The sequence below is a fragment of the Pseudophryne corroboree genome, chromosome 2, assembly GCF_028390025.1.
Source record: "Pseudophryne corroboree isolate aPseCor3 chromosome 2, aPseCor3.hap2, whole genome shotgun sequence".
In the NCBI taxonomy this organism is placed as follows: domain Eukaryota; kingdom Metazoa; phylum Chordata; class Amphibia; order Anura; family Myobatrachidae; genus Pseudophryne; species Pseudophryne corroboree.
Genome location: NC_086445.1, coordinates 984,781,558 through 984,798,757, shown reverse-complemented (window position 1 = coordinate 984,798,757; position 17,200 = coordinate 984,781,558). Strand labels below are relative to the sequence as shown.

General features: G+C 56.5%; 1 protein-coding gene across 1 annotated transcript in view; it reads right to left on the bottom strand.

The window, feature by feature from the left end:
- URB1 (URB1 ribosome biogenesis homolog) overlaps positions 1-8,094 on the bottom strand; it is a 219,669-nt gene extending 211,575 nt beyond the window's left edge. The window contains exon 1 of the mRNA XM_063956398.1: positions 7,806-8,094. Within this exon, the coding sequence (XP_063812468.1) occupies positions 7,806-7,923 (118 nt within the window). The 5' untranslated portion in view covers positions 7,924-8,094. The remainder of the gene's footprint in view (positions 1-7,805) is intronic.
- Positions 8,095-17,200: the final 9,106 nt, after the last annotated feature.

Sequence of the window (17,200 nt, the reverse complement as noted above, 5' to 3'; positions counted from 1 at the left end):
GACCCCAGGCACTGACTGGCAGACTAAGTACAGAACCCTGGACACTGGCACACTGCACGTACAGTACCCAAGGTGCTGACTGGCACACTGTACGTACAGTACCCCGGGCGCTGACTGGCACACTGTACGTACAGTACCCTGGGCGCTGACTGGCACACTGTACGTACAGTACCCAGGGCGCTGACTGGCAGACTGTACATACAGGGCGCCGGGCACTGACTGGCAGACTGTACATAGAGGACCCCGGGCACTGACTGGCAGACTGTACATACAGGACCCCAGGCACTGACTGGCACACTAAGTACAGAACCCTGGACACTGGCACACTGCACGTACAGTACCCAGGGCGCTGACTGGCACACTGTACGTACAGTACCCCGGGCGCTGACTGGCACACTGTACGTACAGTACCCCGGGCGCTGACTGGCACACTGTACGTACAGTACCCCGGGCGCTGACTGGCACACTGTACGTACAGTACCCCGGCGCTGACTGGCACACTGTACGTACAGTACCCCGGGCGCTGACTGGCACACTGTACTTACAGTACCCCGGGCGCTGACTGGCACACTGTATGTACAGTATCCTGGGCGCTGACTGGCACATAGTACGTACAGTATCCTGGGCGCTGACTGGCACACAGTACGTACAGTATCCTGGGCGCTGACTGGCACACAGTACGTACAGTATCCTGTAGTGTTCACTCTAGCGGACGGGCAGGGCGCAGGTCCGTTAGGGGCACAAGCGCACCAAAAGGGAGCGTGGCTATGCAAATAGGGGGCGTGCCCACTGGCACGTACTGCAAGTGGGCGGTTCAGTCCACAGACGGGGGCGTGGGCGGCCGGCGGCATCACTGTTGGGGGCGTGCCCAGCACCTACGGAGGTGTTGGGCTTCCCCCAAGCTCTCTGACAGTGTGCATGCGCGCGGTATCTTTACACGCTGAGAGGGGCAGAAAGAGGGCGGCTGTTTTAGAAGGGCGCTGCAAAAAGGGCAGGGCGGGTTTTGCCCTTTATAAAAATCGGGCAGGGCGCGGCGCCACGCTAAAACAGCCTAGAGTGAACACTAATCCTGGGCACCGACTGCCACACAGTACGTATAGGACCCCAGGCACTGACTGGCACCCTGGACGTACAGTACCCCGGGGGCTGACTGGCACCCTGCACGTACAGTACCCCGGGGGCTGCCTGGCACCCTGTACGTACAGTACCCCGGGCGCTGCCTGGCACACTGTACGTACAGTACCCCGGGCGCTGCCTGGCACACTGTACGTACAGTACCCCGGGCGCTGCCTGGCACACTGTACGTACAGTACCCCGGGCGCTGCCTGGCACACTGTACGTACAGTACCCCGGGCGCTGCCTGGCACACTGTACGTACAGTACCCCGGGCGCTGCCTGGCACACTGTACGTACAGTACCCCGGGCGCTGCCTGGCACACTGTACGTACAGTACCCCGGGCGCTGCCTGGCACACTGTACGTACAGTACCCCGGGCGCTGCCTGGCACACTGTACGTACAGTACCCCGGGCGCTGCCTGGCACACTGTACGTACAGTACCCCGGGCGCTGACTGGCACACTGTACGTACAGTACCCCGGGCGCTGACTGGCACACACTACGTACAGTATCCTGGGCAGTGACTGGCACACACTACATACAGTATCCTGGGCAGTGACTGGCACACACTACATACAGTATCCTGTAGTGTTCACTCTAGCGGACGAGCAGGGCGCAGGTCCGTTAGGGGCACAAGCGCACCATAAGGGGTGTGGCTATGCAAATAGGGGGCGTGCCCACTTGCACGTACTGCAAGTGGGCGGTTCAGTCCACAGACGGGGGCGTGGGCGGCCGGCGTCGTCACTGTTGGGGGCGTGCCCAGCACCTACGGACGTGCTGGGCTTCCCCCAAGCTCTCTGACAGTGTGCATGCGCGCGGCATCTTTACACGCTGAGAGGGGCAGAAAGCGGGCGGCTGTTTTAGAAGGGCGCTGCAGAAGGGCAGGGCGGGTTTTGCACTTAAAAAATCGGGCAGGGCGCGGCTCCATGCTAAAACAGCCTAGAGTGAACACTAATCCTGGGCACTGACTGGCACACTGTACATACAGAACACCGGGCGCTGACTGCCACACTGTACGTATAGGACCCTGGGCACTGACTGGCACACTGGACGTACAGTACCCCGGGTGCTGACTGGCACACTGGACGTACAGTACCCCGGGCGCTGACTGGCACACTGGACGTACCCCAGGTGCTGACTGGCACACTGCACGTACAGTACCCCGGGCGCTGACTGGCACACTGCACTACAGTACCCCGGGCGCTGACTGGCACACTGCACGTACAAAACACCGGGCGCTGAACTGGCACACTGCACGTAAAGGACACCGGGCGCTGACTGGCACACAGTACGTACAGGACCCCGGACGCTGACTGGGGCACTGTGGACACCGGGCGCTGACTGGCACACTGTACGTACAGTACCCCGGGCGCTGACTGGCACACTGTATGTACAGTACCCCGGGCGCTGACTGGCACGTACAGTACCCCGGGCACTGACTGGCACACTGTATGTACAGTACCCCGGGCACTGACTGGCAGACTGTACATACAGGGCGCCGGGCACTGACTGGCAGACTGTACATAGAGGACCACGGGCACTGACTGGCAGACTGTACATACAGGACCCCAGGCACTGACTGGCACACTAAGTACAGAACCCTGGACACTGGCACACTGCACGTACAGTACCCCGGGCGCTAACTGGCACACTGCACATACAGTACCCCGGGCGCTAACTGGCACACTGCACGTACAGTACCCCGGGCGCTAACTGGCACACTGTACGTACAGTACCCCGGGCGCTGACTGGCACACTGTACGTACAGTACCCCGGGCGCTGACTGGCACACTGTACGTACAGTACCCCGGGCGCTGACTGGCACACTGTACGTACAGTACCTCGGGCGCTGACTGGCACACTGTACGTACAGTACCCCGGGCGCTGACTGGCACACTGTACGTACAGTACCCCGGGCGCTGACTGGCACACTGTACGTACAGTACCCCGGGCGCTGACTGGCACACTGTACGTACAGTACCCCGGGCGCTGACTGGCACACTGTACGTACAGTACCCCGGGCGCTGACTGGCACACTGTACGTACAGTACCCCGGGCGCTGACTGGCACACTGTACGTACAGTACCCCGGGCGCTGACTGGCACACAGTACGTACAGTACCCCGGGCGCTGACTGGCACACAGTACGTACAGTACCCCGGGCGCTGACTGGCACACAGTACGTACAGTACCCCGGGCGCTGACTGGCACACAGTACGTACAGTACCCCGGGCGCTGACTGGCACACAGTATGTACAGTACCCCGGGCGCTGACTGGCACACAGTACGTACAGTATCCTGGGCGCTGACTGGCACACAGTACGTACAGTATCCTGGGCGCTGACTGGCACACAGTACGTACAGTATCCTGGGCAGTGACTGGCACACGCTACATACAGTATCCTGTAGTGTTCACTCTAGCGGACGGGCAGGGCGCGGGTCCGTTAGGGGCACAAGCACACCAAAAGGGTGTGGCTATGCAAATAGGGGGCGTGCCCACTTGCACGTACTGCAAGTGGGCGGTTCAGTCCACAGACGGGGGCGTGGGCGGCCGGCGGCGTCACTGTTGGGGGCGTGCCCAGCACCTACGGAGGTGCTGGGCTTCCCCCAAGCTCTCAGACAGTGTGCATGCGCGCGGCATCTTTACACGCTGAGAGGGGCAGAAAGCGGGCGGCTGTTTTAGAAGGGCGCTGCAGAAAAGGCAGGGCGGGTTTTGCACTTAAAAAAATCGGGCAGGGCGCGGCTCCATGCTAAAACAGCCTAGAGTGAACACTAATCCTGGGCACTGACTGGCACACTGTACATACAGAACACCGGGCGCTGACTGCCACACAGTACGTATAGGACCCCGGGCGCTGACTGGCACACTGGACGTACAGGACACAGGGTGCTGATTGGCACACTGGACGTACAGTACCCCGGGCGCTGACTGGCACACTGGACGTACAGGACCCCGGGCGCTGACTGGCACACTGGACGTACAGGACCCCGGGCGCTGACTGGCACACTGGACGTACAGGACCCCGGGCGCTGACTGGCACACTGGACGTACAGGACCCCGGGCGCTGACTGGCACACTGGACGTACAGGACCCCGGGCGCTGACTGGCACACTGGACGTACAGGACCCCGGGCGCTGACTGGCACACTGGATGTACAGGACCCCGGGCGCTGACTGGCACACTGGACGTACAGGACCCCGGGCGCTGACTGGCACACTGGACGTACAGGACCCCGGGCGCTGACTGGCACACTGGACGTACAGGACCCCGGGCGCTGACTGGCACACTGGACGTACAGGACCCCGGGCGCTGACTGGCACACTGCACGTACAGGACCCCGGGCGCTGACTGGCACACTGCACGTACAGTACCCCGGGCGCTGACTGGCACACTGCACGTACAGTACCCCGGGCGCTGACTGGCACACTGCACGTACAGTACCCCGGGCGCTGACTGGCACACTGCACGTACAGTACCCCGGGCGCTGACTGGCACACTGCACGTACAGTACCCCGGGCGCTGACTGGCACACTGCACGTACAGTACCCCGGGCGCTGACTGGCACACTGCACGTACAGTACCCCGGGCGCTGACTGGCACACTGCACGTACAGTACCCCGGGCGCTGACTGGCACACTGCACGTACAGTGCCCCGGGCGCTGACTGGCACACTGCACGTACAGTACCCCGGGCGCTGACTGGCACACTGCACGTACAGTACCCCGGGCGCTGACTGGCACACTGCACGTACAGTACCCCGGGCGCTGACTGGCACACTGCACGTACAGTACCCCGGGCGCTGACTGGCACACTGCACGTACAGTACCCCGGGCGCTGACTGGCACACTGCACGTACAGTACCCCGGACGCTGACTGGCACGCTGCACGTACAAAACACCGGGAGCTGAACTGGCACACTGCACGTAAAGGACACCGGGCGCTGACTGGCACACAGTACATACAGGACCCCGGGCGCAGACTGGCGCACAGTACGTACAGGACCCTGGGCGCTGACTGGGGCACTGTGGACACCGGGCGCTGACTGGCATACTGCACACCCCGGGCGCTGACTGGCGCACAGTACGTACAGGACACCGGACGCTGACTGGGGCACTGACTGGCACACTGTACGTACAGTACCCCGGGCGCTGACTGGCACACTGTACGTACAGTACCCCGGGCGCTGACTGGCACACTGTACGTACAGTACCCCGGGCGCTGACTGGCACACTGTACGTACAGTACCCCGGGCGCTGACTGGCACACTGTACGTATAGGACGCCGGGCGCTGACTGGCACACTGGATGTACAGTACCCTGGGCGCTGACTGGCACACTGTACATATAGGACACCGGGCGCTGACTGGCACACTGGACGTACAGTACCCTGGGCGCTGACTGGCACACTGGACGTACCCCGGGCGCTGACTGGCACACTGCACGTACAGTACCCCGGGCGCTGACTGGCACACTGCACGTACAGTACCCCGGGCGCTGACTGGCACACTGCACGTACAAAACACCGGGCGCTGACTGGCACACTGCACGTACAGTACCCAGGGCGCTGACTGGCACACTGGACGTACAGTACCCTGGGCGCTGACTGGCACACTGGACGTACAGTACCCCGGGCGCTGACTGGCACACTGGACGTACAGTACCCCGGGCGCTGACTGGCACACTGGACGTACAGTACCCCGGGCGCTGACTGGCACACTGGACGTACAGTACCCCGGGCGCTGACTGGCACACTGGACGTACAGTACCCTGGGCGCTGACTGGCACACTGGACGTACAGTACCCTGGGCGCTGACTGGCACACTGTACGTATAGGACGCCATGCGCTGACTGGCACACTGTACATATAGGACACAGGGCGCTGTCTGGCACACTGTACGTACAGGACACCGGGCGCTGACTGGCACACTGTAAGTACAGGACACCGGGCACTGACTGGCACACTGTACGTACAGGATACCGGGCACTGACTGGCACACTGTACGTACAGTACCCCAGGCGCTGACTGGTACACTGTACATACAGTACCCCGGGCGATGACTGGCAAACTGTACGTATAGGACGCCAGGCGCTGACTGGCACACTGTACATATAGGACACCGGGCGCTGACTAGCACACTGTACGTACAGGACACCGGGCACTGACTGGCACACTGTACGTACAGGACACCGGGCGCTGACTGGCACACTGTAAGTACAGGACACCGGGCGCTGACTGGCACACTGTAAGTACAGGACACCGGGCGCTGACTGGCACACTAAGTACAGTACCCCGGGCGCTGACTGGCACACTGTACATACAGTACCCCGGGCGCTGACTGGCACACTGTACGTATAGGACGCCAGGCGCTGATTGGCACACTGTACATATAGGGCGCTGACTGGCACACTGTACATATAGGACGCCAGGAACTGACAGGCACACTGTACATATAGGACACTGGGCGCTGACTGACACACGGTACGTATAGGACCCCGGGCGCTGACTGGCACACTGTTCATACAGTACCCTGGGCACTGACTGGCACACTAAGTATAGGACCCCAGGCACTGACTGGCACACTGTATGTATAGGACCCCAGGCACTGACTGGCACACTGTATGTATAGAACCCCAGGCACACTGTATGTACAGGACACCGGACACTGACTGGCACACTGTACGTACAGTACACCGGACGCTGACTGGCACACTGTACGTACAGGACACCGGGCGCTGACTGGCAAACTGTACGTACAGGACACCGGGCGCTGACTGGCAAACTGTACGTACAGGACACCGGGCGCTGACTGGCACACTGTACGTACAGGACACCAGGCGCTGACTGGCACACTGTATGTACAGGACACCGGGCGCTGACTGGCACACTGTACGTACAGGACACCGGGCGCTGACTGGCACACTGTACATAGCAAACTGTACGTACAGGACACCGGGCGCTGACTGGCACACTGTACGTACAGGACACCAGGCGCTGACTGGCACACTGTACGTACAGGACACCAGGCGCTGACTGGCACACTGTACGTACAGGACACCAGGCGCTGACTGGCACACTGTACGTACAGGACACCAGGCGCTGACTGGCACACTGTACGTACAGGACACCAGGCGCTGACTGGCACACTGTACGTACAGGACACCAGGCGCTGACTGGCACACTGTACGTACAGGACACCAGGCGCTGACTGGCACACTGTACGTACAGGACACCAGGCGCTGACTGGCACACTGTATGTACAGGACACCAGGCGCTGACTGGCACACTGTATGTACAGGACACCAGGCGCTGACTGGCACACTGTACATACAGGACACCGGGGGCTGACTGGCACACTGTACGTACAGGACACCGGGCGCTGACTGGCACACTGTACGTACAGGACACCGGGCGCTGACTGGCACACTGTACATACAGGACACTGAGCGCTGACTGGCACACTGTACATACGGGACACCGGGCGCTGACTGGCACACTGTACGTACAGTACCCAGGGCACTGACTGGCACACTGTACGTATAGAACCCCATGCACTAACTGGCACAGTGTACATATAGGACGCCGGGCACTGACAGGCAACTTATAGAACACCGGTAGCTGTCCCCCGTATGTACATTTATACAGAGGACTAGGCGCTGTCACACTGACTACACAGTATACACTCCTCTCACCTCTCAACGCAGACTGCGGATCTGATAACAGAGACTTGATGAGGGTCCCGGTCACCTCCGGGGATTCTGTACCCCCTTCAGCCCCTCCGTCCCCGGCGCCTTTCCGCTTGCTCCCCATCCCCGCTGCCGGCTGCTGCTGCACAGCTCACACTGACTGACCCCGGCACCACACACGTGGGAAGGAAGGGACTAGTTCCCCTTCCGTAGATGTGAGCCGGTGACGTCACAGGCCATGTGACCAGACCATGTGACTCACACACTGCAGCGTTTCTAGTCTCTTCCACGTGGGAAGCCCACACCGGAAGCCGCCCGTGCGTCTCACTCACTGCCCCGGGGAAACAAGATACCAGGACGCTGCTGTGCCCGGCTCCTGCATGACTGTGTGACGTCATGCCCATGTGACCAGCTCTCTATCAGGGGGAGGGGTCTAGGTCTCAATGACTGTGGGATTGGCTGGCTGCAGTAGTGTATGAACTTGAAGCCTAGAAAAGCGTGGAAGTGAGCCGGAGTAGGAGTTGCCCATGGTAACCAGTCAGCTCTGAATCTGAGGCAACGCAGCGCGCCGCCTTCTGTAAAATTATAAGTAGCAGTAGATTGGTTGCCATGGGCAACTTCTCCACTTTTTTCACTGCTTCATTCATACATACATACATCTCTGCCTAGTGTCGCACTTGGGTGCAGATTCCTACCCAGCCTTCTCTGCAGCACATGCTGGGCTTTCAGCTCCACTAGGGCTCAGAGAGGCTGAATAGTGATGATAGATACTGGTCAGCAGAGCTTGGCCTGGCGTGTAACACTGGGGTTACTGCAGTGACTGATACACCTGCACAGGTATGACATTACAGATTACACATGGCCTCAGGGCCTAATTCAGACCTGATCACTGCTGATCAGGTCTGAACTACGCATGCGCCGCAATGCGCCGGCACATGCCAGACAGCCGATGGCCATCTCAGCCCAGCGATCGACTCTGCCTGATTGACAGGCAGAGAAGGGAGGGGGCGGGCCGGCGGCGTTTTGGGGGCATGGTCCAGGTGACGCAGGGGTGTCCAGACCGTACGGGGGGGCGAGCTGTGTCGGCTGCGTGAAGTAACACGCAGCCGCTGCAACCTGGACAGCGACGGGTAGCTCCCTGTCAGCGCGCAGGAACGGGCTGCACTGGTAGGGAGCTACTCGTCAAGTACAAAAGCATTGCCGCGGGGGGCGTGGCCTGGACGCAGAGGACAGCAGACGTAAATCACATGGGCTCCTGCTGTTAAAAATTTTAAAAGCATATTTCAAAACCCTTTCCTGCTCCTATTGCCAAATAGGGAGAACTCCAGCCCCTGCTATCACTGCTAGAGTACCCCTGCCAGAACCGCGGAATCGGGGAGCACCTTTTGGAGCTCCCGCGGATTGCGGCCTGCAGGCACCTCTCGGACCGGGACCTCAATTTCCGCATCAGCCCGGAAGGCCTTCCGGAACCGAAGTGACTTTGCCGCGGATTCCCCCACTGCATCTGAGGGACGGGACGGACGCTGGAGACTACCTGAGGCAGACACTGAGGAGCTGCGGCTGTGCTCGGGACCCGGCCGATCAGAGCCGTCGGCGGGGAGTCGGAACTGTGCGGCGCTCGGCGGCCGTGCGAGAGGAAGACCTCGCTCCTGGCTTGCAGCTTAGGCCCGCGCCCCGCTGAGGAGAAGGACCTGACACTACCAGGTGAGCTCCAGCGCTGTAGTGCGGCCGCGACGGTGCTCCCCGGCGGCCTGCACACCCATACACCCCTCTCACTGAACTGCCTATACCGTCCCTCCTGCACGCTCCTACCTGCTCTGGTGGTCTTGGGAAGCCCCCTCAGCTGCTGTGGTCTGTGCTCCGGCGGCCACCACTTCCTCACTGCTACCTGGCCCTGGAGGTGCCCTGGTCACCGGCTGGACCGTGGCCGGGGGCCTCACCTTGCGGGTGTGCTCCTAATATTGGCCCTGGAGAGGGATGTACATGCCAAGAACCACACTATATCCTCAGCACCCATCATCCCTGCTTGTCTGACCCCCTCTGGTGGTGGATAGGTCTTATTGCATGAAGTTGTGTGTACTCCATTAAAATTTCTCTGACGTCCTAGTGGATGCTGGGACTCCGTCAGGACCATGGGGAATAGCGGCTCCGCAGGAGACAGGGCACAAAATTTAAAAGTTTGACCACTAGGTGGTGTGTACTGGCTACTCCCCCTATGACCCTCCTCCAAGCCTCAGTTAGGTTTTTGTGCCCGTCCGAGCAGGGTGCAATCTAGGTGGCTCTCCTAAAGAGCTGCTTAGAAAAAGTTTGTTAGGTTTTTTATTTTCAGTGAGTCCTGCTGGCAACAGGCTCACTGCAACGAGGGACTTAGGGGAGAAGAAGTGAACTCACCTGCGTGCAGGATGGATTTGCTTCTTAGGCTACTGGACACTAGCTCCAGAGGGACGATCACAGGTACAGCCTGGATGGGTCACCGGAGCCGCGCCGCCGACCCCCTTGCAGATGCCGAATAGAGAAGAGGTCCAGAAACCGGCGGCAGAAGACGTCTCAGTCTTCATGAGGTAGCGCACAGCACTGCAGCTGTGCGCCATTGCTCTCCGCACACTTCACACCAGCGGTCACTGAGGGTGCAGGGCGCTGGGGGGGGCGCCCTGGGCAGCAATGTAATATACCTATTCTGGCTAAAATATATCACATATAGCCCCTGGGGCTATATGGATGTATTTAACCCCTGCCAGGTTCCAAAAAAAACGGGAGAAGAAGCCCGCCGAAAAGGGGGCGGGGCCTATTCTCCTCAGCACACAGCGCCATTTTCCTGCCCAGCTCCGCTGCGAGGAAGGCTCCCAGGACTCTCCCCTGCACTGTACTACAGAAACAGGGTAAAAACAGAGAGGGGGGGCACTTATTGGCGATATTTATAATATTTGAGCTGCTATAAAGGGAACACACTTATTAAGGTTGTCCCTATATATATTTATAGCGCTTGGGTGTGTGCTGGCAAACTCTCCCTCTGTCTCCCCAAAGGGCTAGTGGGGTCCTGTCTTCTATCAGAGCATTCCCTGTGTGTCTGCTGTGTGTCGGTACGTGTGTGTCGACATGTATGAGGACGATGTTGGCGTGGAGGCGGAGCAATTGCCTGTAATGGTGATGTCACCCCCTAGGGAGTCGACACCAGAATGGATGGCTTTGTTTATGGAATTACGGGATAGTGTCAGCACGCTACAAAAGTCGGTTGACGACATGAGACAGCCGGCAAACCAGTTAGTACCTGTCCAGGCGTCTCAGACACCGTCAGGGGCTGTAAAACGCCCTTTACTTCAGTCGGTCGACACAGACCCAGACACTGACACTGAATCCAGTGTCGACGGTGAAGAAACAAACGTATTTTCCAGTAGGGCCACACGTTATATGATCACGGCAATGAAGGAGGCTTTGCATATCTCTGATACTGCAAGTACCACAAAAAGGGGTATTATGTGGGGTGTGAAAAAACTACCGATAGTTTTTCCTGAATCAGAGGAACTGAATGAAGTGTGTGATGAAGCGTGGGTTACCCCAGATAGAAAACTGCTAATTTCAAAGAAGTTATTGGCATTATACCCTTTCCCGCCAGAGGTTAGGGCGCGCTGGAAAACACCTCCTAGGGTGGATAAGGCGCTCACACGCTTATCAAAGCAAGTGGCGTTACCGTCTCCTGATACGGCCGCCCTCAAGGATCCAGCTGATAGGAGGCTGGAGAATACATTAAAAAGTATATACACACATACGGGTGTTATACTGAGACCAGCAATCGCCTCAGCCTGGATGTGCAGTGCTGGCGTGGCTTGGTCGGAGTCACTGTCTGAAAATATTGATACCCTGGATAGGGACAGTATTTTACTGACTATAGAGCAGTTAAAGGTTGCATTTCTTTATATGCGAGATGCACAGAGAGATATTTGCACTCTGGCATCAAGAGTAAGTGCGATGTCCATATCTGCCAGAACCAAACGACATATGGAAGTATTGCCGTATAAGGGGGAGGAATTATTTGGGGTCGGTCTATCGGATCTGGTGGCCACGGCAACGGCCGGAAAATCCACCTTTTTACCCCAGGTCACCTCCCAGCAGAAAAAGCCGCAGGCTTTTCAGCCGCAGTCCTTTCATTCCTATAAGAACAAACGAGCAAAAGGACATTCCTATTTGCCCCGAGGCAAAGGAAAGGGTAAGAGACTGCAACAAGCAGCTCCTTCCCAGGAGCAGAAGCCCTCCCCGGCTTCTACAAAGGCGTCAGCATGACGCTGGGACCTTACAAGCAGACTCAGGGGCGGTGGGGGGTCGCCTCAAACATTTCAGCGCACAGTGGGCTCACTCGCAGGTGGACCCCTGGATCCTGCAGGTAGTATCTCAGGGTTACAGGTTGGAATTCGAGAAGTCCCCTCCTCACCGTTTCCTAAAGTCTGCTTTACCAACGTCTCCCTCCGACAGGGCGACGGTATTGGAGGCCATTCACAAGCTGTATTCTCAGCAGGTGATAGTCAAGGTACCCCCTCCTACAACAGGGACAGGGGTATTACTCCACGCTATTTGTGGTACCGAAGCCGGACGGCTCGGTAAGACCGATTCTAAATCTAAAATCTCTGAACCTGTACATACAAAAATTCAAGTTCAAGATGGAGTCACTCAGAGCAGTGATAGCGAATCTGGAAGAAGGGGATTTTATGGTGTCCTTGGACATCAAGGATGCTTACCTTCATGTTCCAATTTGTCCTTCACACCAAGGGTACCTCAGGTTCGTGGTCCAAAACTGTCATTATCAGTTTCAGACGCTGCCGTTTGGATTGTCCACGGCACCCCGGGTCTTTACCAAGGTAATGGCCGAAATGATGATCCTTCTTCGAAGAGAAGGCGTCTTAATTATCCCTTACTTGAACGAACTTTTCAGTGGGATCTGCTGGACAAATGGTCCGGATCGCATCTGCAGATGCATCAGCGGATAAAATTGTCCACAAGGACAAGAGTGTCTCTGCTATGGTGGTTGCAGAGTGCTCATCTGTTAGAGGGCCGCAGATTCGGCATACAGAACTGGGTCCTAGTGACCACGGATGCCAGCCTGAGAGGCTGGGGAGCGGTCACACAGGGAAGAAACTTCCAGGGCGTGTGGTCAAGCCTGGAGACGTCTCTTCACATAAATATACTGGAGCTAAGAGCAATCTACAATGCTCTAAGCCTGGCAAAACCTCTGCTTCAGGGTCAGCCGGTGTTGATTCAGTCGGACAACATCACGGCAGTCGCCCACGTAAACAGACAGGGCGGCACAAGAAGCAGGAGGGCAATGGCAGAAGCTGCAAGGATTCTCCGCTGGGCAGAAAATCATGTGTTAGCACTGTCAGCTGTGTTCATCCCGGGAGTGGACAACTGGGAAGCAGACTTCCTCAGCAGACACGATCTGCACCCGGGAGAGTGGGGACTTCATCCAGAAGTCTTCCACATGATTGTGGTCCATTGGAAAAGACCAATGGTGGACATGATGGCGTCCCGCCTCAACAAAAAACTGGACAGGTATTGCGCCAGGTCAAGAGACCCTCAGGCAATAGCTGTAGACGCTCTGGTAACACCATGGGTGTACCAGTCAGTGTATGTGTTTCCTCCTCTGCCTCTCATACCAAAAGTACTGAGAATTATACGGCAAAGGGGAGTAAGAACGATACTCGTGGCTCCGGATTGGCCAAGAAGAACTTGGTACCCGGAACTTCAGGAGATGCTCACGGAAGATCCGTGGCCTCTACCTCTAAGACGGGACCTGCTTCAGCAGGGACCGTGTCTATTCCAAGACTTACCGCGGCTGCGTTTGACGGCATGGCGGTTGAACGCCGAATCCTAAGGGAAAAAGGCATTCCGGAAGAGGTCATCCCTACCCTGGTAAAAGCCAGGAAGGAGGTGACTGCACAACATTATCACCGCATTTGGAGAAAATATGTTGCGTGGTGTGAGGCCAGGAAGGCCCCGACGGAGGAATTTCAACTGGGTCGATTCCTACATTTCCTGCAAACAGGATTGTCTATGGGCCTCAAATTAGGGTCCATTAAGGTTCAAATTTCGGCCCTGTCGATTTTCTTCCAGAAAGAATTGGCTTCAGTTCCTGAAGTCCAGACTTTTGTAAAAGGAGTACTACATATACAGCCCCCGGTTGTGCCCCCAGTGGCACCGTGGGATCTTAATGTAGTTTTGGATTTTCTCAAATCCCATTGGTTTGAGCCACTCAAATCGGTGGATTTGAAATATCTTACATGGAAAGTAACCATGCTACTGGCCCTGGCTTCAGCCAGGAGAGTGTCGGAATTGGCGGCTTTATCGTATAAAAGCCCATATCTGATTTTCCATTCGGACAGGGCAGAACTGCGGACGCGTCCTCACTTTCTGCCTAAGGTGGTTTCAGCGTTTCACCTGAACCAGCCTATTGTGGTGCCTGCGGCTACTAGCGATTTGGAGGATTCCAAGTTGCTGGACGTTGTCAGAGCATTGAAAATATATATTTCAAGGACGGCTGGAGTCAGAAAATCTGACTCGCTGTTTATACTGTATGCACCCAACAAGCTGGGTGCTCCTGCTTCTAAGCAGACGATTGCTCGTTGGATTTGTAGCACAATTCAACTTGCACATTCTGTGGCAGGCCTGCCACAGCCTAAATCTGTCAAGGCCCATTCCACAAGGAAGGTGGGCTCATCTTGGGCGGCTGCCCGAGGGGTCTCGGCATTACAACTCTGCCGAGCAGCTACGTGGTCAGGGGAGAACACGTTTGTAAAATTCTACAAATTTGATACCCTGGCTAAGGAGGACCTGGAGTTCTCTCATTCGGTGCTGCAGAGTCATCCGCACTCTCCCGCCCGTTTGGGAGCTTTGGTATAATCCCCATGGTCCTGACGGAGTCCCAGCATCCACTAGGACGTCAGAGAAAATAAGATTTTACTTACCGATAAATCTATTTCTCGTAGTCCGTAGTGGATGCTGGGCGCCCATCCCAAGTGCGGATTGTCTGCAATACTTGTACATAGTTATTGTTACAAAAAAATCGGGTTGTTATTGTTGTGAGCCGTCTGTTCAGAGGCTCCTACGTTTGTCATACTGTTAACTGGGTTCAGATCACAAGTTGTACGGTGTGATTGGTGTGGCTGGTATGAGTCTTACCCGGGATTCAAAATCCTTCCTTATTGTGTACGCTCGTCCGGGCACAGTATCCTAACTGAGGCTTGGAGGAGGGTCATAGGGGGAGGAGCCAGTACACACCACCTAGTGGTCAAACTTTTAAATTTTGTGCCCTGTCTCCTGCGGAGCCGCTATTCCCCATGGTCCTGACGGAGTCCCAGCATCCACTACGGACTACGAGAAATAGATTTATCGGAGAGTAAAATCTTATTTTCCACCTGCTCCTGCCTGTCTCTTCATACCATACAGGACCCTTACAGTGTCGTGGCTCTCTGACACTGTCTCACACACGGCTTTCTATTGACGCTCTCATGACTCCCCCCTGAACCTGCTGTTCCACTCCCCCTGGTCCTGAGCCGAACGACTGGAGCTCCCTTTCTACCTTCCATCTTGCCGACTACCCCTATTTCCACCCTCTCAAGATTCTTAGAGGTGGCATCAACTCCACACATAGTAAAATCACCGGCTCTGAATATCCCAGGACCATCGGAGAACGGGAGTCATAGCTGGCCGGGTCTCAAATTCACCCTGTGTAGCCCCTCCGTGATGTCCATGTGAAACACCTTCCTCTCTCTGCAAGGCATTGGGCTCTACCCCACCCCTCTCACAGTTTTTTCTATACATCTACACATTGCCGCTCTGAAATATAGTGGTCATGTCTAACAGAAACCGTAAAGCTCCTCCTGGAGACTCATCGTCATTCTTTGGCCCTAAAAGGGGCAAAAATGTGAACCAACACCCGGCTTCGCCTGGGACTCTGCAGGATACGGGATCCTCCCCGTCCAGATCTGACTCGGCTCTCACTGTTGACTCTGACCCCTATGATTCCTTAGTACAGAGGATTGCGACCACATTCAGAGTTGAACTACGTGCGGCCATTCAGGAACTTAAAACGGAAATATCCTCCCTGGGATCTCGTACTGACGCTTTAGAACGTAAGACTGATGATATCTGCAACTATCAAGATGTGGTTACTCAGGAAGTCTCGGAACTGCGGTCGGAAGTTGACCTCATGCGCGAACAAGTCGAGGACCTGGAGAATCGCTCGCGCAGAAACAATTTGCGAATACGCAACGTACCAGAGTCGATAGATACACCTGCACTGCCGGAGTATCTCCTGGGCCTCTTTCAACAACTACTCCCGGCCCTCTCAGAAGATCAATTTCTGCTGAATAGAGCACATAGAGCTCTCCGTGCAAAACCTCCCCCGGCCCAACCCCCGAGAGATATTGTCCTCCGCATGCACTTCTTTCACATCAAAACTAAAGTGCTCAACGCCTGCCGAGGCACTCCTGCTATCCCGTATCAGGGATCAAACCTCCTCATCTTCCAAGATCTGGCCCCCTCCACGCTCAAAAAACGAAGGGAAATGTTGCCCGTCACTAAGGCCCTACGCATTCGCCAGATCCTATATAGATGGGGATTTCCGTTTGCTCTTCAGTTCACCTTCAACGGTCGGAATTATTCTGTGAAGAACCCTGACGATGGCTTGTCGGCCCTGCGGCGACTGGGGCTCTTCTCGACTTCTCCTCCTGCACCATCCTCAGATTCCCCCGAGAACCCGAAGTCGAGACAGCCCCCACATGCTGATTGGTCGACCGTCCGCTGAACACACTACTCGACCTCAAGACTCTCAGGTTTTTGTTACATGGACTTACAGAATATCTTTTTCTAATTTAAGGTTATAGAGATGTTGTTTGTTCTCTTGTTTATGCTGCAATTGTGCCTAGTGCCCGTTCTTCCTGCGCAGCGGCATGCGGCTCCCCTTATGCACCCTCACACCCTGCCTCCCCGTCTCACTACCTCACTGATTTTGTGATATTACCATATGAAAATCCCCGGGATCGCCCCATGCCGCTGCTCGGCGATGCTATGATTGTCTTTATTGATGATAATTATCTATCTCTATTACCTGTTATACATTTATATCCTTTCATATTCGTCTGTTATACTGTGATAATTTAATCTGACACATGAGGGTATAGTTTGTTTTTTTGCTAGGATCATTCCGTCACTGGAATGGACCCTCCCTAGTTGGAGTACACTCAGACCCTACTTACAAGTTACTGGGGTACCCCCCCCCCTCTTTTTGCCTTGCAGACCACCCTTCCCCCATGCCCACGTTAACAATCCACGTTATCCTGTTGTTCTGGTTGGTGGACAGTTGGTATGCCTCTGTTCTCCTCCCGGCCTCGCCCCCACAACACCAGGTCCCC